At 36.5% G+C, this 22,613-nt stretch overlaps 1 protein-coding gene across 3 annotated transcripts in view; it reads right to left on the bottom strand.

Annotated features, from left to right (window-relative positions):
• The window catches only part of LOC105002137 (natural killer cells antigen CD94), a 23,804-nt gene extending 3,964 nt beyond the window's left edge, over positions 1 to 19,840 (bottom strand). The window contains exons 1-7 of one of the 3 annotated variants that reach the window (XR_826919.1): positions 19,590 to 19,840; positions 18,621 to 18,713; positions 18,436 to 18,486; positions 16,892 to 16,936; positions 16,584 to 16,735; positions 15,726 to 15,829; positions 10,012 to 10,113 (exon numbers count right to left, since the gene is read on the bottom strand). Coding sequence is in view for 2 of the 3 variants with exons in the window: in XM_010858647.1 (XP_010856949.1) it covers positions 14,823 to 14,943; positions 15,726 to 15,829; positions 16,584 to 16,735; positions 16,892 to 16,936; positions 18,436 to 18,486; positions 18,621 to 18,713; positions 19,590 to 19,596 (573 nt within the window). In the remaining variant the exon portion in view is untranslated. Of the gene's footprint in view, positions 1 to 8,802; positions 10,114 to 14,378; positions 14,944 to 15,725; positions 15,830 to 16,583; positions 16,736 to 16,891; positions 16,937 to 18,435; positions 18,487 to 18,620; positions 18,714 to 19,589 lie in introns of those variants that run through there. The other 2 variants (XM_010858646.1, XM_010858647.1) reach the window with 2 other exon arrangements.
• Positions 19,841 to 22,613: the final 2,773 nt, after the last annotated feature.

The following is a 22,613-nucleotide window of genomic DNA, read 5'->3' as shown; positions in this document are numbered from 1 at the left end:
ATCTAGATTGGCCATAGCTTTCCTTCCAAGGAGTAAGCGTCTTTTAATTTCATGGCTGCAGTCACCATCTGCAGTGATTTTGGAGCCCCCAAAAAACAAAGACTGACACTGTTTCCACTGTTTGCCCATCTATTTCCCATGAAGTGATGGGACCAGATGCCATGATCTTAGTTTTCTGAATGTTGAGCTTTAAGCCAACTTTTTCACTCTCCACTTTCACTTTCATCATGAGGCTTTTTAGTTCCTCTTCACTTTCTGCCATAAGGGTGGTGTCATCTGCATATCTGAGGTTATTGATATTTCTCCCAGCAATCTTGTATATTGTTACCCTGCTTATTTAACTTATATGCAGAGTACATCATGAGAAACGCTGCTCTGGAAGAAGCACAGCTGGAATCAGATCAGTCCTGGGTGTTCTTTGGAAGGAGTGATGCTAAAGCTGAAACTCCAGTACTTTGGCCACCTCATGCAAAGAAGTGACTCATTGGAAAACACTCTGATGCTGGGAGGGATTGGGGGCAGGAGGAGAAGGGGACGACAGAGGATGAGATGGCTGGATGGCATCACCAACGCGATGGACATGAGTCTGAGTGAACTCCGGGAGTTGGTGATGGACAGGGAGGCCCGGCGTGCTGCAATTCATGGGGTTGCAAAGAGTTGGACACGACTGAGTGACTGAACTGAACTGAAAGAACTAACAGTTACATCTGTATTCAATCTACTTTCTGGACAAGCACAGAAGCCAGAGTCTAAGGGTGGAATATAAAACATAATTAATGTTTGAATTTTCAACATTTTTTACTAGTATTTATTCAATCAAAAAACATCCTTTTTTTTTTTTTTCATTTCTATGAGCAAACAAGCTGGAATCAAAATTGCTGTGGGAAATATCAATAACTTCAGATATCCAGACGACACCACCATTATGTCAGAAAGTGAAGAGGAACTAAAAAGACTCTTGGTGAAAGTGAAGGAAGAGAGTGAAAAAGTTGCCTTAAAGTTCAACATTCATATAACTAAGATCATGGCATCTGGTCCCATCACTTCATGGGAAATAGATGGGGAAACAGTGGAAACAGTGTCAGACTTTATTTTGGGGGGCTCCAAAATCACTGCAGATGGTGAGTGCAGCCATGAAATTAAAAGATGCTCACTCCAGAAGAAAAAGCTATGACCAAGCTAGACAGCATACTAAAAAGTGGAGACATTACTTTGCCAACAAAGATCCATCTAGTCAAGGCTATAGTTATTCCAGTAGTCATGTATGGATGTGAGAGTTGGACTATGAAGAAAGCTGAGCACTGAAGAATTGATGCTTTTGAATTGTGGTGTTGGAGAAGACTCTTGAGAGTCCCTTGGACAGCAAAGAGATCTAACAGGTCCATCCAAAAAGAAATCAGTCTTGAATATCCATTGGAAAGACTGATGCTAAAGCTGAAACTCCAGTACTTTGGTGACCTGATATGAAGAATTGACTCAGTGGAAAAGACCCTGATGCTGGGAAGGATTGGGGGCAGGAGAAGAAGGGGACAACAGAGGATGAGATGGCTGGATGGCATCACCGACTTGATGGACATGGGTTTGGGTGGACTCCGGGAGTTGGTGATGGACAGGGAGGCCTGGAGTGCTGTGATTCATGGGGTTGCAAAGAGTCAGACATGACTGAGCGACTGAACTGAACTAAACTGATGAGTCAAAATTAATTAAGAAACTACTATATTCACTGAAGTGTGAAGTGCACAGGGATATGACTAAATAAGTCAGAAATAATCCTTTACACCATATTATAAAGGGTTATTTATTAATTACAATTAATTACAATAATTTATTAATTACAAGTTATTCAATAAGTTTAACAGTAAGTTATTCTTATTAATTATGTTATTATAACTAATATTACCAATAACTTATTAATAGCATTTTCACATTTACTGGGCCAGGAAAGAACCTTGTATATTGACTAAATTTTTTAGCCAAAAGTAAATTGGGGAAAAAAAGTATTTGCACCTTAATTAGGTAGTTTAGTTGTGGAATTTCGATAGATGTTCAGGAAGTGTTTTTATTTTTCTCCAAAGGTTGCTAAACTTAAAAAATATTAGCTGAAAATCTGGTTACATGCTATCCTAGCGATAATGTCTTATTTACTTTTCTCTCATTAATACTCACAAATCACAGTTTATGGTAATAATTCAAATGTTGCCACATGCACAACACTGAAATCGTGGAAGTGAGTCATGAAAGAAAGGCTACATGATCACAGAAAAGTGATAAAAAGTTTTAGGAATCACTCAAAAAAGAAGGAATTCATGTTGGCAATTGGATTTTGAGATGGATACAGGATAAGAAGGAGTTAGAAATGCTTCAATTTTGAATTATTTCCTGAGTCATGTAGTTAACAGCAGGAGCAAAGGAGCAAAGGAAAAGAGAAACACAGCAAGGGCTCTGAGCAATCCCAGGCAGGTAATCAGAGTTCACTGTGATTTGTTTGTAATCTGTTATGTAATCATATGTACTCAGAGAGGAAACAAGCTTGCATATCAAGCTCATATTTCCATTATTCATTAACACAGAGATGTTAAACATTTACTATCATCCTTACATCAGTGAACATTGGAATTGGACCACCCTACAATGGAGAAAGGGAGACTCTTACTGTTGCATTCTCTCATACTCCTGAATGGGGAAATACTGAAATCCTCTATTTTCAGATTAAACCAGCCACTGGGATTGGTTCACAATATTTACAGATATTAGAACCTGAAAGATTATGGTGGTTTCTGGAGAGAATTTACCTGAAAACTGTGTTTAGAAAAATGTTGTAAGAAGGCATTAGATATTTATGAGATTAGGTTCAGGTTTCAGGAAGTACATGAAATGTTTAAAATGTTATGTATTGGCAAAATAAAACATTTATAGTGAAAATACTTCTGAAAAGCTTGGAGTCTCATAAAAACTTCATTAGAAATGCTTAATCATTTTAAAACAAGATTCACACCAAAATTCAATACAAGGTGCAAGACTTCTAAAGTCTTGGAAATAAGCCTTAATGGAGAAGGCTGAAAAAATGCAGAGGAAGTAATGGAGAGAAGAGTCAAGGGAGCTCAGTTCAATTCAGTTCAGTTCAGTTCAGTTGCTCAGTCATGTCTAACTCTTTGTTGGACCCCATGGACTGCAGCACACCAGGCCTCCCTGTCCATCACCAACTCCAGGAGATCACTCAAACTCACGTCCATTGAGTCGGTGATGCCATCCAACCATCTCATCCTCTGTTGTCCCCTTCTTCTCCTGTCTTCAATCTTTCCCAGCATCAGGGTCTTTTCCAATGTGTCAGTTCTTTGCATCAGGTGGCCAAAGTATTGGAGGTTCAGCTTCAGCATCCAGTCCTTCCAATGAATATTCAGGACTTATTTCCTTTAGGATGGGCTGGTTGGATCTTCTTGCAATTCAAGGGGCGCTCAAGAGTCTTCTCCAACACCACAATTCAAAAGCATCAATTCTTTGGCCCTCAGCTTTCCTTATAGTCCAACTCTCACATCCATACATGACTACTGGAAAAACCATAGCCTTGACTAGACAGACCTTTGTTTGCAAAGTAATGTCTCTGTCTTTTAATATGCTATCTAGGTTGGTCATAGCTTTTCTTCCAAGGAGCAAGCATCTTTTAATTTTATGGCTGCAGTCACCATCTGCAGTGATTTCGGAACCCAAAAAATGTCTCCCACTGTTTCCATTGTTACCCCATCTATTTGCCATAAAGTGATAGGACCAGATTGCCATGATCTTAGTTTTCTGAATGTTTAGTTTTAAGCCAGCTTTTTCACTCTCCTCTTTGACTTTCATCAAGAGGCTCTTTAGTTCTTCACTTTCTGCCATAAGTGGGGTATCTTCTGCATATCTGAGGTTATTGATATTTCTCCTGGAAATCTTGATTGCAGCTTGTGCTTCATCCATTCCAGCATTTCTCATGATGTATTCTGCATATAAGTTAAATAAGCAGGGTGACAATATACAGCCTTGACATACTCCTTTCCCGATTTCGAACTAGTCTGTTGTTCCATGTCTGGTTCTAACTGTTGCTTCTTGACCTGCATACAGATTTCTCAGGAGGCAGGTCAGTGGTCTGGTATTCCCATCTCTTTAACAATTTTCCATCATTTGTTGTGATCCACAAAGTCAAGGGAGGGAGATCTTAAAAGTGGGAACTATCAAGGGAGGATTCAAAAGGATCCTTGTAGTAAATATTTAAATGTATCTCTTAGCCTTTAGGTCATGTATTTGATATGTAGTCGTTTGTGCAACAAAACATTGGAAAAGGAAGATGTTCTTTTCAAGCCCCTAACTCCATGATTTTTAAGTGGAGTACTTTATTCTTCAGTGAGATTATTCTTACATTTTCTTCTCTATCTCTGTTAGCACCTCTCTCCCACTTCTGGAAGACAGCAACATGGCAAAGGAGCCTAGAAAATCCAGAGCAAGAAAACAGCTGTGTACGTAGTTGCTCATCGCTCAGTCGTGTTCAACTCTTTGCGACCCCATGGACTGTCACCCACCAGGTACCTCTGTCCATGGAATGTTTCAGGCAAGAATACTGGAGGGGTTTGCCATTTCCTCCTCCAGCGGATCTTAACTGAGCATCAACTATGTTCTCACTTCTGTTTTGTATGCTTACTTTTCAGGTGTTTTTTTTTTTTTTTAATTTCTCAGCAAATCCACAGGTAGATAGTCCCACTGTGTACATTAAAAATTGAGGCTCTGATAATAAAATTATTTGCTTGAAACATCAAATATAGTCAGAATTTGACTGAGAATTCAAATTAAACTTTGTCTAAGCCTCTAGAGACTTAAACCTCCATTACTTTATCACTGTCACTAACAAAATCCTTTTTGGAAAGTTATCTTCCTCTTAATGTAGTTGAAGGTTGTACTCTTGAGTAATTCTAGCTGCACATATATCTAATTTTAATCTTTTACAAATGCCTACCTAGTTTTCCAAATAATAGTATCTATTTAAAAGTCTATGATTTGAGGACACCACCTTTATTGTAATCTAAATTTCTATATGTATTGATAAATTGACACTATTTCTGGCCTTTCTGTTCTATTTCTTTGGTCTGCCTATTTGTGTGTCATTACCAAGGACACTGTTTTACCTGGAGGCTTTTGAGGTATGTTTTAATAATTAGTAGGTTTAGTACTTCCTCATAACTATACTTTTACAGTCATATTGACTGTATTATTATGTGCTAAGTTTCCCATATGAACTTCAGTGTCAACTTGGTCCATCTGTCATTGGATTTTTATTGGTATCACTTCAAATTTATAAATTAACTTAATAAAAGGTCTTAACCTAAACCAGAAAATAGCTTTATATTTTTGAAGCCTATTTTTTTGTGTTTCAGGAAATTTTTACACTTTTTTCATTAGATTTCTACAAGTAAAATTCTAACTTTAGAATACACAGACACACATATACACATAAGTGTGTATATGTATTTTATCGAGTAAAGGAAGTATCTATACCTTTTTACTTTTTTCAAGAGTTCTATATATTCAATTTTTGCAGATGTTTCAGGTACATTTAGAAGGAAGGTATATTTTATATTATCAGTGTATAGTGGTCAATTTGTGTCCAGAATATCTACCACATTGACTATATCATTTACATCATCTGTAATATAGCTTATTTTTTGTCCAAACTTTCTGTTTTATATTCAGAGTGACCTGTTAAGTCACTTTTTGTGAACACATTACTATGTATTTCTTCTTTCATTTCCTAGAATTTTTATATTATATACTCACTGTTATTTCCTAGATGAATTCAGTATTATTTAATCTTCATGGTAGCATTTGGCTTTTATCATTATAAAATGTCTTTCTTTGTCATTTAATTCTCATAGGTACATAGTATCAGAATTTCATCCATTGCTTTTTTTCGCTTCCTTTTACCTTATAAATCTTAATTCATCTCTTAGCTTTTAGCTCTCTGTTGCTTTCCTGAGCATCATTAACTTCTGCTTTATTTCAATATTTGTGTGTGTGTGCATTTCTTTTCATGACTGTATGAAAATATTTAATTTGCGGGACATATATAGTCTTCTTTAGCCTTATGGTTGTTTCCTTTTTTTAGGTGGATGACTTTTTGTAGGTAAAAATATTATATTTCACATTCTTGATTTTTTAAAGTGGCTTATATAGATGAAATCTGTTTTTTCTACTCCTATTTATCTAATAGAACTTCCCAAGTGGCAGCAGTGGTAAAGAATCTGCCTGCCAATACAGGAGACTCAAGAGATGCAGGCTGGATCCCTGAATTGGGAAGATCCCCTGGAATAGGGAATTGGCTACCCGCCTCAGTATTCTTGCCTAGAAAATTTCATGGACTGAGGAGTCTGGAGGGCTACTGTTCTTAGGCTTGCAAAGAGAAGGGCAATGCTGAGAGACTGAGCACAAGTGCATTTATTTAATGGTTAAGGTTCCTAGTTAGAGAGCTCCCTCTTCTGTCAGTTCTGCCCTATTCTTGACAGTTTCCTTCCTGGATGGTATATTGCGATAGAAGTAGGGAGGCCAAAGAGATGTCTTTCTTATCTTTCATTTCCTCAGTAGTCTTAAATCCTCCAAATTAAATCTTTGCTTTTGTACTCACAGCTCTATGAGATATCACCCTATGTGTATTACCTGTTTCTCAGATAATAGGAAAAAAAATACTAAGGAAAAAAAATGCTTTCCCAAGTTTCTCACTTCTTGTCTTCCATTTCAAACCTTTTTCCAGTTTTATAAACTACCGAGTCTCAACCTTTGTTAAGTATTTTGGAACTTATTGTTGCAGGCTTATCTTTATAGGTTCATTGTGTCTGCACTTAAGCTATGTTCTCTATTTTCACTTTCTCATAGACAATTTTAAGGACTAATTTCCCTAACCAGCACCATAAGCATTCAGTGGTAGATTGGAGCAAGAACTCCTTAATATTGCTGTATTTCTACCTAGAGATAATTTGTTGGTTGTGGTGGTCTGTCTATGAAGATGATGAAAGAACATGGATCTTTTATCATTTTATTTGTTTCCTTTATTGCTTTTACAAATGAGAGGGAAGTTTGAGGGATATTTGGAATCAAGCAACCATCTTTGCTATATAAAACTGAGGATTTGGTAGTGTTTACTACAGTACTCTTTCTTTCAGATCTTTACTTCAAATCTATTCCACACTCATAACCTCTAAAAGCCTGTATGGAAGATTCATGAGTTCACAGTGAATGAGCATCTAACATGATAACCTGAGGCAGCTATGTTCTCCATGTTTGCATTTGCTTTCTTATAGCCTCACTGTGTTCTCACTGTGTTATTTATTGTTTTAACAAACAAAAGGAGCTTTTAATGGCTGGAAAAAATGCAAGTCTAACCATTTTATTGTGCTCAATAAAGTAAAAACATACAGAGGAAGATTGTCACATTGGATTTTATAATGCAGGTTTTATAATAGGTAGTACAGACTGATATTAATAAGATACAACTGATTTTATACAGCAAAATTTGTAAGTACATTTACAACTGGTAAGATACAACCAGGAAAAGGATAAAGCGAAGTGCAGAGTAGCACTGATGTCCATATAGTCTCCTTTTACACATTTTGACAGGGGTTGGTGAACATTCGTCCAATCATTTGTCTTTGAAAATAAAGTGCTTTTGTAATGCAGTCAAACTATTAATTTATGTATTCTTTTGCACTACAAATCACAGAGTTGAGAAGTTTCAACAGAGACTAACTTACAATGTTGAAAATATTTACTATCCAGTTCTTTAGGGAAAGTTTTCCAACCCCTACACTAGGATAAAAGATGTTTCAAAAGTTCCAAAATTATGGAAATGAAAAAGTTGGTTTAAATGTCCCAAAGATTTCCAGGTTTAGATAATTGAAACAAATTGAAGGCTCCAATGAGAATACTCATGTAAAGCTTTTAATAAAGGCAGTGAATATAAGACAACAGGAGAAAGATAATTCAAAGAAACATCCAGAAACAAGCTACCCAATGTTCTTATTTGTCTGAAGATATGATTCATCATCTCTCTGGATGAAACTGGTAGTATTTATGCTGATGGATGTGTGTGGAAACTTGGTTACAGGACAGCTCAGGCAGAAGTTTTCTGCTGAGACTGTTCACATGGTGAAGATTAAATATCTAACTCATTACTTCAAGCTTGCTAAGCTGCTAAGTCGCTTCAGTCGTGTCCAACTCTGTGCGACCCCAGAGACGGCAGCCCACCAGGCTCCCCCATCCCTGGGATCCTCCAGGCAAGAACACTGGAGTGGGTTGCCATTTCCTTCTCCAATGCATGAAAGTGAAAAGTGAAAGTGAAGTCGCTCAGTTGTGTCCGACTCTTAGTGACCCCATGGACTGTAGCCTACCCGGCTCCTCCGTCCATGGGATTTTCCAGGCAAGAGTACTGGAGTGGGGTGACATTGCCTTCTCAGTACTTCAAGCTTACGTTATCAATAAACAAATTGGTCATACATTCCACTCAGGAATTCTGAGCTTTAAAAAATTCATCATTAGTCATGAGTTAATTAGTTACTTGGTTGGTTAACTAATTGCCCTTATCATGGCCAACAGCCAATAAACAATTCTCAAGTCTTTCTGGAGGTAAGCAAAGAGTTCAGCTGTAAAATAACTGTATTTCATTAAGCAGATTTAGGTGTCACTTTCATGGCAGCTCAGTGGTAAAGAATTGATCTGCCAATGTAAGAGATGTGGGTTCAATACCTACGTTGGGAAGATCCCTTGGAGAAGGAAATGGCAACCCACTCCAGTATTCTTACCTGGGAAATCCCATGGACAAAGGAGCCTGACTGGCTACAGTCTATGGGATTGAAAAAGAGTCAGATGATTTAGGGACTCAACAACAACAATAGAAAAACTTAGAGGTAATATATTGCAATTGAAAAGATTACTTATCATGACACATTTGAACTAAATTCTTAGTTATGAGGAATCAAAGGGCAGTATATAAATTCAATAAACAATGGAGTAGCAGTTACAGCATAGTTTTGGGGGATAAATTGTTGTGGTAACAGAGCTCTAAAATGACCCTCAGAGTATTCACTCCCTGGTGTGCACCTATATAATCCCTTCCAACTAAATTACAGGGGGGATTTGTGAATATGATGGGATGCTGCTGTAATTAGATTCCATTAAATGGCCAAAATAAAGCTGTTTTTCAGATGTAATTAAAGTTCCAAATTAGTCAACTCTCAGGTAACCAAAAGACAGATTATTATGGGGAGACCTGACCTCATAAGGGAAACAATTAAAAGAGTGCTGTGCTTAGTCACTTAGTCATGTCCAGCTCTTTGCGACTCCATGGGCTGTAGCCCACCAGGTGTCTCTGTCTGTGGGGATTCCCCAGGCAAGAATACTGGAGTGGGTTGCCATGCCCTCCTACAGGGGATCTTCCCAATCCAGGGATCCAACCCAGGTATCCCGCATTGCAGGCAGATTCTTTACCATCTGAGCCTCCAGGGAAGCCCAAAAGAGACATAGACATGATAAAGAGAGGAGTCAGGGGTGCTATTCCTTGTCCTGAAGAAGAAAGTAACCCTGGTGTGACTATCTATGCAGAGAGGAGTCTTTTGTAAGCTATGGGTATAAGTCTTACAAACATACAGAACAAATTTTTTTCAAAAGCTTGATTGAACTTGAAAGAGGACTCTTGAGTTTTAGGTGAGAATACCACCTGGCCAAGAACTTGGTTTCAATCTAGTGAGACCCTGAACAAAGGCTATAGTTAAGCTGTGTCCAGTTCCAGATCCACAGATAGTGAGAGATAATAAACATGCGTGGTTTTAGGTTTCTAAATATAATTTGTTAGCCATCAATACATAACCCATATTGCATGCATTCAGGGTAATGAGTAACACATTCTGAGTAACAGAATTAAATGAAGAAAGACTGAAATGACTTATGGAAATACAGTTTTGTTATAGTGTGTGTTTTTCACACATTTCATTACCCTCTTACCTTTGCTTTATATCCAACAGTGAGATAGTCATTCACCTCGATCCTTCCAAATCAGCCCATTTCAGAGCAAAAAGCAGAAATCAAAATAAAAGTAAGTGACTCCTACAGAGAATATATCAGAAACATCATATCAGAAAGAAACAAAATTTTTGTGCAAAACCTTTCTATAAAAGGAATTGTTCCCGTCCCAAGGAGTACAAAGAGATTTTCAGGATGAAGGAAGCATAATTCAGGTAAGAGTGGGAGAAAAAATTAATAACAATGAAATGAGTCAGATGGTCCTGGATTGACTGTAATTAATATGACGAGGCCAATAGTAAGAAGGACACTTTGCCATGGATGACTAGTAGCATTTCTTTAAGCTAGCACTTTACATGATAATGCCCTGAAATTATCAGTTCAGTTCAGTTCAGTCATTCAGTCATGTCTGACTCTTTGTGACCGCAGGAGTTGCAGCAGCCAGGCCTCCCCTTTATCACCAACTCCTGGAGTTTGCTCAAACTCATGTCCATCAAGTCAGTGATGCCATTCAACCATCTCATCCTCTGTTGTCCCCTTCTCCTTCCACCTTTCCCAGCATCAAGGTCATTTCCAATGAGTCATCTCTTCGTATCAGGTGACCAAAGTACTGGAATTTCAGCTTCAGCATCAATCCTTCCAATGAATATTCAGGACTAATTTCCTTTAGGATGGGCTGGTTAGATCTCCTTGCAGTCCAAGGGACTCTCAAGAGTCTTCTCCACACTACAGTTCAAAAGCATCAATTCTTCAGCACTCAGCTTTCTTTATAGTCCAACTCTCATATCCATACATGACTACTGGAAAAACCATAGCTTTGACTAGACGGACATTTGATGGCAAAGTAATGTCTCTGCTTTTTAATATGCTGTCTAGCTTGGTCATAGCTTTTCTTTCAAGGAGCAAGCATCTTTTAATTTTATGGCTGCAGTCACCATCTGCAGTGATTTTAGAGCCCCCCAAAATGAAATCTGTCACTGTTTCCATTGTTTCCCTATCTATTTGCCATGAAATGATGGAACTGGATACCATGATCTTAGTTTTCTGAATTTTTTCTGAAAAAGCTGAGTTTTAAGTCAGCTTTTTCACTCCCCTCTTTCACTTTCATCAAGAGGCTCTTTAGTTCTTCACTTTCTGCCATAAGCATGGTGTCTTCTGCATATCTGAGGTTATTGATATTTCTCCCAGAAATCTTGTTTCCAGCTTGTGCTTCATCCAGTCCAGCATTTCTCATGATGTACTTTGCATATAAGTTAAATAATTAGGGTGACAATATACAGCCCGACATACTCCTTTCCCAATTTGGAACCAGTCTGTTGTTCCATGTCCCGTTCTAACTGTTGCTTCTTGACCTGCATACAGGTTTCTCAGGAGGCAGGTCAGATGGTCTGGTATTCCCATCTCTTTAAGAATTTTCCATAGTTTGTTGTGATCCACACAGTCAAAGGCTTTGGCACAGTCAGTAAAACAGAATTAAATGTTTTTCTGGAACTCTTGTGCTTTGTCGATGGTCCAACGGATGTTGGCAATTTGATCTCTGGTTCCTCTGCCTTTCTAAATCCAGTTTGAACATCTGGAAGTTCATGGTTCATGTACTGTTGAAGTCTGGCTCGGAGCATTTTGAGCATTACTTTGCTAGCATGTGAGATGAGTGCAATCGTGTGGTAGTTTGAACATTATTTGGCATTGCCTTTCTTTGGGATTGAAATGAAAACTAACCTTTTCCAGTCCTGTGGCCACTGCTGAGTTTTCCAAGTTTCCTGGCATTTGAGTGCAGCACTTTCACAACATCATCTTTTAGGATTTGAAATAGCTCAACTAGAATTCCATCAACTGCACTAGCTTTGTAGTGATGCTTCCTAAGGCCCAATTGGCTTTGCATTCCAGGATGTCTGGCTCTAGGTGAGTGTTCACACCATTGTGATTATCTGGCTCATGACGATCTTTTTTGTACAGTTCATCTGTGTATTCTTGCCACCTCTTCTTAATATCTTCCCTTCTGTTAGGTCCATTCAATTTCTGTCCTTTATTGAGCCCATCTTAGCACAAAATGTTCCCTTAGTATCTCTAATTTTCTTGAAGCAATCACTCATCTTTCCCATTCTATTGTTTTGCTCTATTTCTTTGCATTGATCACTGAAGAAGGTTTTCTTATCTCTCCATCCTTTGAAAATCTGCATTCAAATGGGTATATCTTCCATTTTCTCTTTTGCCTTTAGCTTTTCTTCCCTCCACAGTTCTTTGTAAGGCCTCCTCAGACAGCCATTTTGCTTTTTTGCATTTATTTTTCTTGTAGATGGTCTTGATCACTGCCTCCTATACAATATCACGAACCTCCATCCATAGCTCTTCAGGCACTCTTTCTATCAGATCTAATCCCTTGAATCTATTTCTAACTTCCACTGTATAATTGTAAGGGATTTGATTTAGATCATGCCTTAATGGTTTAGTGGTTTTCCCTACTTTTTTCAATTTAAGTCTGAATTTTGCAATAAGTATTTCATTATCTGAACCTCAGTTAGCTCCCAGTCTGAAATGATATGGGAGCTAAAATGATATGGGATATAGGAGCTGATGATATGGATATGATATGGGATGATATGGATATGATATGGGAGCTGAAGAAAACCTCTCAGCTATCTTTAGAAGGCAACAGGAATTTTCCTTTCTCAGTGAAGACAACTTTGAAATAGATTATTCTTTGAAATTAGATACAATCTGTAACATTTAACACCTTCTGTTTCCTCATTGCTCTTGCGATATTGTAATGAATTTTCATGAGTTCTCAGTAAAAAAAAAAAAAAAAGATTGAACTATGTAAAATTCATAGAGTGATGATGTTAGCATAGCAATTTCAACCTATGCCTGAATGTAGCTATAAGAACACAGTTGATATTCATCCTTGACAAAAATTATGAAAATTCTATTATTTCCTGCATAGAAAATAAACTTAGATCTATACATATCCTATGCAGAAATATATTTCCTACAATTTTTCTCCTTAGGAAAAACAAACAAACAAGCAAAATACTCAGAGGAAATTTTTTTGTGTAGGAAGAGGACAGATTGATTGGACAATTGGAACAGAAAACTGTTTTCTTAATAAGATTGTCTATACTGATCTTTATAAATGCAATTTTAAAACTATATTGTTACAAAAATGACACAGACAGCAAAGGCAAAACATTTTAAATATGTAGAAAGTGCAATGCATGTCCAAGTTAAATACCTGAAAGATGTTACAGCTATCCTGTGTTTTTCATAGTATAACCTAAGCGCTTTTTCCTAAGTCAATCTTCATACAAGAACAAAGGTTTCAAGTTGTATTACTATTATATTTTTATTTTGAGAAATAAAAGATGAGAGGTTCTTATCTCTTCCTGACTCTTTGTATTTTGAAAATCAACCTTGAGCTCTTAATTATAATCATTTAATTGAAATACAAAAGAAGAGCACAAATAGAGATGTCAGTACAAATTTCTTTAGATGTATATTCAACAGTTATTTTTTAAAAGAGGGAATTGGATTTTGATATTTCTGAGGTCGGAAAAAACCTATTCAGGTCACAAGCATCACAACTCATCATGTTCCCTTTCCTTCACTGACCCACTCAGAAACCCCTCAATAAAAAAGCCTGCTTGCTCCCTGTCCTCTTAAATACTAAATGTCCAGTATTTTATCACATGCCATTTAGGAAAAGATTTGGGGGATTGATCAGAAATTGACATCTTAAATGCACATGTAAGAGTGGCTTTTTCTACTGTCAGATGCTGGGAGGGATTGGGGGTAAGAGGAGAAGGGGACGACAGAGGATGAGATGGCTGGATGGCATCACTGACTCGATGGACGCGAGTCTGAGTGAACTCTGGGAGTTGGTGATGGACAGGGAGGCCTGGTGTGCTGCGATTCATGGGGTCGCAAAGAGTCGGACACGACTGAGTGACTGATCTGATCTGATCTGAAGCATAAGGCAAGAAAGATACTTGAAAAAAAACAAAAAAAATAAGACTGTACATTCATGTGATCAGAGCTTGGGTTCCCCTTCCCCTTGGAAAATATGAAGGCAATCTTGTAAGATCACATACTTGGATATAACTTTCCAATTGTTCTGCAGAACTTGGTAGCATCAAGATAAGACACACAAATGTGTTACTTAACCCTTGTGATACATATGAAGAAATTATTATATGGCACGTTCAGGTCTAAATTAGAACTTATAAATGAATAGATATTCACCAAAAACTTAAAACAAACACTAAAATTATTTTTACTTTCAGAGGAAAAAAGATGAGGATGGGACTTTCCAATTTAGCACACCATACAAAGAACTAATATGATGTTAATATATATTGTTTGGCCTGAATTAAGTTTTATTTAAATTTCAGCAGAGATAATTTCCAAAAATAGATGCATAAATTGTTAAATCCATACCATATACATTGAACATTCATTAAATTATTTATCTTAACTCTATAATTTCAGGTGTAGGTACACAAATTTCATCAATTTTAAAACACAGGGCAAAATTTTAAATTGTAACTATATATGTTGATGAATTAGGCATACTGTCTTAGTTATTGTTATGTTGTATACCTAAAACTAACATAATGTTATATACCAATTGTATAGTGATAAAAAATTTAAATATATATTTTCAAATACATGAAAAGTATATGATTGATAAAACACAATTTGGGAAATTTCAAAGATCCCAGAGGTAGGTAATACAATTTGTAACCATTCTAAGTAATACTGAATTTCCATTGCACAACACTTCTGCCCCCAAGAAACATCTAAATAAGCTGTTGTTTACAGATATAACGAAACTTCTTTTCACAGTGTGCATCCAAAATCCTTCCTCTTGGGGTATACATAATGCAGTTCTTTGGATTTACAGATTTAAGGAAAGGAAGTCTGCAATGAAGAAGAAAATTTTAATATACAAGAACAGGAAATGAAAAGGTTCAAGGATGCTGTTCTTGCTAAATGATAGAATTAGGGAACATTTAAAAGCATTTGAATGAGATATTACATCTAGAGTCATTATCTTCTTCATTCAAGTCATTTTTCACAATTTCAGAGTACAATGTTACCAAAACACAGTATGCTCAATAATCAATAGCATTGAGATGGGATTTTTTGATTTTGTTGTTGTTTTTAATAATTTTGATATGTGTTATTCTTTGCTTCTATGTTAATTAAAGATGTATTAACTAAGTCTAGTCCAAGAAAAAATCAGATTATAAAATTTCTCAATGTATGATGCTGTTAAATCTCATATTTAAGAATGAAAATGAGATTTGAAGCTTATAAATATACAGGAAATAAACCCAGAATATTTGAAACATGGGTCAATGCTGAGAATATCAGTCTCCACCAGAATAAGAAAAATAATGGACATACTGTTTTCTCCGGACTGCTTTCATACATGTGAGATTCTGTACATATGCATACATATCCAAGTACTTGTACCAAGGCAGGAAACAAAACCATATGTCGAAAGCTCTTGAGCAAACACTTGGATGCTGTGGATGTGGTTAAAAATTTTATTATGTTGTATCTATTCTCTTTTTTATAGTTTCATGCCCAAAATAGGATACCTTAGTTATAATGGTTCTGGATATTCAATTCTCTGATCAGATCTAAGGATAAACTCAAAAAGAACAGGAAAAAAGGTTTTGGTACCAGAAACTTACAGATCTTGGGAGAGAGTAGAATTGTCCTCCCACAACCAGGCATGATGTTCTTCATCATAAGAAAGCCCAATCCAGTAAAAACTGGTACTGAACTTCATAAAAGCCTGCATGGAAACAGAGACCAACATATTAATCTATTTTGAATCTACTCTAGGAATCACGTACTTTTAAGGGGGCCAGTGTCCACATCAGTTTTTCAATTATACCCACTAAAATAATTTTTAACTTGTAATTTGGGAAAAGGAGTCAGTCACATGCCTACTATTTCTCATTCATCAAGTGCATTCATTTATGGAGGGAAAAAAAACCCCACAAAAATCTCACTTCTTGAAGGAATGAAAGATGTCATAAAGGGTATGAGAGTTTTCATGGAACACTTCCTTCAAATGGGATCAATAATCAAATCTGATCCCAAATCAACTGCATCTGGAGGGATAAATCTTTACCACAGTTTCTTCAGGAAGCTACAGAACTTTTTATTAAGAGTTGGGTTATTATTTTATAATATTCTACATATTCATTTCACATTATACCTGAGTGATAGCAAATGTTGTATAATTACAAAATCAGTTATAAATTCACTTGAACTAAAAGTTTAAAGTTTTTGGAATAAAACTAATGACCTATTATCTCTTCTTTGAATACTCTCTAAACACTTTCTTATATTTTATCTGTCAGCACTCCTATAATGTAAACCTTAAAGAAAGTTTGGCTCAATTTTATGGTGGTTTCAAAGTATAGGAAATTAGTTCAAATATAATCATCCATTTACTATCTGATTAAAGACTTGAATCAAAGTATAGATAATATATTTTTCTGGGTCAAATAAAATGTAGAAAATAAGAATTAAATACTTACCAGTTCATTTCTGGTTTGTATCTGAAGTAGACTGGAATTATGAGAAACACAAAAATCCCTACCGTCTTTCCATGTTTTTAATTCATTAGAAATGAAATAACAGTTGCATTGGTAGCCAATCCACTTTTCTTGGCAAGAATAACAGCCAGATCCTAAGAGAAAAAATAAAACATGACTTGATGACATTGGAGATCCAGTTTCTTTTCAGTGCTACTTTCTCATTCAAAAAGCATTTGTTATTTATTAATTGTGTCTACAAATATTCTTTGAGAATTTACTGCATACACTACACATCAGCAGATATTTACCTAAACAACCCAGACATGACTCTTCTTCTTCATGGAGATTATATTCTAGAGAGAGAGAATTGCATACATTTTAGTCTTTATGAACTATTTTTAATGCTAATCTGGGTAAGTATACACAAGAAATTCACTGTGTTCAAATAAACAGTATAGCAGATTGTAGGATGTGAGGTGATTAGAAGAACCCTTTTTAAGGCAGTGATCCAAAGCTGATTTTTTCTATGTAATTAAAAGTAAACTAGATGAAAGAAGTATTAAAATGAAAAAAGAATTATAGCATATTTTCTGAGAGAAAAATTCTGCATATTTTATTTTCAAAATGATGATAAATAATATGATTAGCCAGAAGTCTGACCACCAAATATATTAGTGATGGTGTCTTCAGTATTGACCATCCTTGGTGATAAAAGTTCTATGACATGGCAGGCACTCAAATCTTTGTCAAATAAACAATTTTGAGGGTGTAGAGTAGAATGGTGGTTAACAAGGGCTGAGATATGGGGGAAATAGTGAGATGTTGGTCAAAAGGTACATGGAAATTTCCTGGTGGTCCAGTGGTTAAAACTCAATGCTTTCACTGCTGAGTACCTGGGTCCAATCTGTGATAGTGGAACTAAAATCCCAAAAGCTGTGAGGTGAGGCCAAAAACAATTAAAAAAAAAAATATAGAAGCTTTCAGTTAGAAGATGAATTCATTCTGGGAATCTACTGTGCACCATTATAACTAGAGCTAACAGTATTGTGGTATAAATACTCGTGAATTGCTGCAGGAGTAGTTCTTAAATGTTTTTACCACAAACAGAAATGATAGTTGTGTGACATGATGGAGGCAGTAGCTAGTGCTACAGTGGTAATAATATTATAGTAATAAGTACATCAAATCAACACATTGCAGACATTAAACTTATACAACATCATTTGTCAATTGTATCTTAATTGTATCTTAATAAAGCCAGGAAAATGCTCAGGAAAAAAAAATATGAATGAAGATGCTATATGAACAAAGAAGATAGTAAAACAACTTGGAGAGTGTTTGAGACAAAAAAAAAACAACAGCTAGGACTTTGAGCTGACTTTCACAGGTTAAGTGTTAAGTAGGGTTTAGAACTGCAAAAATCTCCATGCTGCTTTCTGAGTTATGGAAGAAGCAGAGGTAAAGGTAAAGAGATATAAATGTATGGGTTATAAACAAACACAATGAGGTAATTAGGATTGGCTATAATATTTACTTTAATGTAAGTATCCTGTATATATATAATATAAATATAAAAATATAATGTATTTTTTATTTGCTACTTAAACATGAACACTTAACATTGAAAAAATTTTTTCAGGGTAATATTTTCCTTATTATTTAAATATACAAATAATACTTATTTGATGAAATCTAATAAATTCTTATGTGAACAATGAAAGAAGACTATCCTACAACAAGCAGGCAAGTTTTGATGACTATAATATTCCATCAAGCTTCTGTATGAGAAAAACAGGAAACTGCTTATTTTATTCTTTATCAACAAGAAAGATTTCCAAAGTAGGAACTCTACCTTCCTGAAGATCTGCAGAGGGTCCAGGCTGAACACTTTGTTTAGTAAGTGCTGGAAGAAATGATTAGAAATTTACTTTATCAGACACTGTTTTATGAAATAACAAAATACTCCACATTAGAAAAATCAAACTTTTATTGTAAGATAGTTTCATGACAATTTTGATCTTGACTAGAAAAACTTACAATTTTTTAACAGAACTCCCAAAGCAGCCATCAACACAAGGCATATTACTCCTAAGACCCCAGAGATCAACCTCCATGCAGTGGTCTGAAAAGCTATAAAGAAAGATGGGATAATAATTTAAAGATCAAATACAGGAGTTCTTAAAGGCAGAAACCAGTGAAAGAATCCAAAAGGTTCTTTGGTTTGATAACCCATTTTGCCAGTAAAATGTTTGAAAATGAAGACAGTCCATTGAGAACTCTATCCAATACCAATATTTCAATATGATGTACTTTGTTCTTCATTGAGATTTTCAGTACCTTTTCTTCTTTATCAGTTCTGTCTCAGTACAATGTATTTACCATTTACTTTTTAATTTGAAAAGAAGCTTAGAGATCTGTAGTAAAAAGAGACAAACAGGCACTAAGTTCCATTTTATGGACTCAACTCTTTGCGACCCCACGGACTGTGGCTCACTTGTTTTCTCAGTCCATGGAATTATCCAGGTAAGAACACTGGAGTGGGTGCCATTCCCTTTTCCAGGGGATCTTCCCAACCCAGGGATTGAACATGGGTTTCCCTCATTGTAGGCAGACTCTTTACTGTCTGAGCCCCCAGGATAACCCTGATATATTGATAACAAACTTATATTAGTAACAACAACATAAGCATCACAAGGTGGAGCACATGATTCCCATTAGGTAGGTAGGAAAACCTAGGATAATTTTCCTGGTAAATTTATATCTCAATCAGAATTTAGAGCTATCCTGGTCAAAATCCACTCTTTAAATCTGTTTTGAGAATACTTCACAAAATCATCTCTAAGTGACAGTGAAGAATCAGAAAAATGAAATTAAAAAGTGCTAATATATGAGAAACTTAAAACTGTACACATTTTTTCTTAACATGTTGCCCAAAATTAGCCATACCCATGAGATATATTTTTGGTTATTTTTATTTTTTCACTTTATGACTTGGGCTGCACATACCTGCCATGTGAGATGTTGTCTAATGTCGACGCAGATAAGGCACTGTGGATGCTTGTTCAAGGATAGTGAGATGAGTCCATGGAGCTAAGCTGGAGGCTACCAAAACCCCAAAAGTTGTGAAGAAATTTTAAAAAAGAAGAACTGTGAATCAACATGTGCTTGTATCTTCTGCTGACGAGACAAGGATGTGTAGTATGAACAAGAAGCAGTAAAATCGCTATCTTCTAAAATGCTTCTGGAACCGCAATACAGGAAATTCTCACTGAACCTCATAATGCAGACCATTTGACTATCACAAAATAAGGTCAGAGGAAAGTTTTTTTTTTTTAATGTTCAAACATCAAAGTCATCTAAAGAGTTACTTGGAAAATGGAATATATGGGCAAACCAAAGGAAAATTTACTTAGTACAAAAAAATTTGCACAGAATTTTCCATTTTTATTCGTAAAAAATGTTTATTATTTACCTCGTGTCAAACATGAAGCACATGAAATATGTTAGCTTATTTTTCCCCTGAATGTGACTTAACAATAAAGATAGATAAATATGCTTATTTTACCAATGAGAAAAGTAAGGTAAGGTATAGTAAAGCTAGGTCACATGTCTGAAACGCTGGTAGTCTTTCTCTAGAGCACACATGAGATGAATTTCAAATTAAGCCTCTCTCTCCATCTATGTTTTCTTAATTTTCATTTATTTCCTTTAGTACAGGGTGGTTGGAACTTTTCAGCTCTCATGCTGTACTTCTCATTCTTGCCTTATTAACCCAAGTATGGAAGGCAAAATAAAAATGGTGGAATCAGAGGGACTTCTCCCCTCGTCTCCTTCTTCTTCTCTCACTTTTTCTCTCTCCTTCATTTAATTCTCTAACTCCGTGGTAAAAATCCATCAAAGATTGGTTCAGTCCAACAATGTAAATGTCAAGTCACAAATAAGATAACTGAATGCACTCATGCATATACACACAAAAGATATAGATAGATAAACAGATAGATGGATAGCATAGAAGATGGATACAGATAGGTAGACATATCTACATGTGTATACATATATGTTGGAGAAGGCAATGGCACCCCACTCCAGCCCTCTTGCCTGGAAAATCCCATGGATGGAGGAGCCTGGTGAGCTGCAGTCCATGGGGTTGCTAAGAGTCGGACACGACTGATCGACTTCACTTTCACTTTCATGCATTGGAGAAGGAAATGGCAACCCACTCCAGTGTTCTTGCCTGGAGAATCCCAGGGGCAGGAGAGCCTGGTGGGCTGACGTCTATGGGGTCACACAGAGTCGGACACGACTGAAGCAACTTAGCAGCAGCAGCATTCATATATCTGTATATTTTATATACGTATGTGTGCTCAGTTGCTCGTTCGTATCTAACCCTGTGTGACTCCATGGACTGTAGCCCACCAGACTCCTCTGCCCTGAAATTCTCTAGGCAAGAATACTGGAGTGGGTTGCCACTTCCTCCTCCAGGGTATCTTCCGGACCCAGGGATTGAACTCATGTCTCCAGCATCTGCTACACTGTACATGGATTCTTTACTGCTGAGCCACCAGGGAAGTCAGGTGATTAAAGAGGACTTTATATGCATATATGTGTAGATTATATATAAGTATAAAATCCTCTAATTTTCTCTGTGCTGTCAGCACTGGTTGATTGATCCCTTTTTGCACAAGGGCAGTTGAATTGTTTTTGTACCAATTTCCCTACCATTCATCTCCACTTGAAGCAAATGTTATCACTTCCCCCTTCCCATATCCCTTGGAATATTTGTAAACTATGGTAAATCAGCAAGTGCAAATTTTCCCTCTTAGAACTGCTGAAAGTTTTGCTGCTCCCGCCTGGCAGTCCAGAAGTGCTGAGGAATTCTCACCGGGATGGCCCTAACCAATGAGTCTCAGTATTTGCTCTAATTCAGCAACTGTGACTTGAATGTGAGGCAGTTTTTGAGCATTATATTTTTCCCCATTCACCAGATTCACTCAACAGTGTTAGCCTCCAGTCTCCTCCTCTAGTATCTGGATTAAGAGAGTGACCTTTATTGTGTTCTACATTCTCTTTCCTGAATTAACACTTCCTCCTTTATCCACACACATTCCAAATATGCTTTTCACTCAAACCTTTATCAGGAGGGGTCTGATCCAGAAAGAACCCAAACTGAAGCTCCACTGAAATGTCAGCTTCACTTAAGTGTTTGTTTCTCCTTGCAGAAAATGCAGGTCTCTCAGCAGAATCTCCTCTCCCCAAGTAGGGGAGGAGATTCTTCACTGTAAGAACTACAAATTTTCTTCCCTGTAGTTTACTCATGCCCTTGATCAGTGCCCATGTTGACTTCAGTAACTAAAAGACCATTCAAACCTGAACCAAGAGTTGGAGAAAATAAATGAATGTCCATGTAATTATGAAGTCTCTTCCTTGCTTATCAATGTTCTAGAATATAGGAAGTAACAGTTAGAACTGGACATGGAACAACAGACTGATTCCAAATAGGAAAAGGAGTACATCAAGGCTGTATATTGTCACCCTGTTTATTTAACCTATATGCAGAGTACATCATGAGAAACGCTGGACTGGAAGAAACACAAGCTGGAATCAAGATTGCCGGGAGAAATATCAATAACCTCAGATATGCAGATGACACCACCCTTATGGCAGAAAGTGAAGAGGAATTAAAAAGCCTCTTGATGAAAGTGAAAGTGGAGAGTGAAAAAGTTGGCTTAAAGCTCAACATTCAGAAAACGAAGATCATGGCATCCGGTCCCATCACTTCATGGGAAATAGATGGGGAAACAGTGGAAACAGTGTCAGACTTTATTTTTCTGGGCTCTAAAATCACTGCAGATGGTGACTGCAGCCATGAAATTAAAAGACACTTACTCCTTGGAAGGAAAATTATGACCAACCTAGATAGCATATTCAAAAGCAGACATTACTTTGCCAACAAAGGTTCGTCTAGTCAAGGCTATGGTTTTTCCTCTGGTCATGTATGGATGTGAGAGTTGGACTGTGAAGAAGGCTGAA

The sequence above is a fragment of the Bison bison genome, unplaced genomic scaffold, assembly GCF_000754665.1.
Source record: "Bison bison bison isolate TAMUID 2011002044 unplaced genomic scaffold, Bison_UMD1.0 scf7180017864390, whole genome shotgun sequence".
NCBI lineage: Eukaryota > Metazoa > Chordata > Mammalia > Artiodactyla > Bovidae > Bison > Bison bison.
This window is presented reverse-complemented; position numbering and strand designations above follow the sequence as displayed.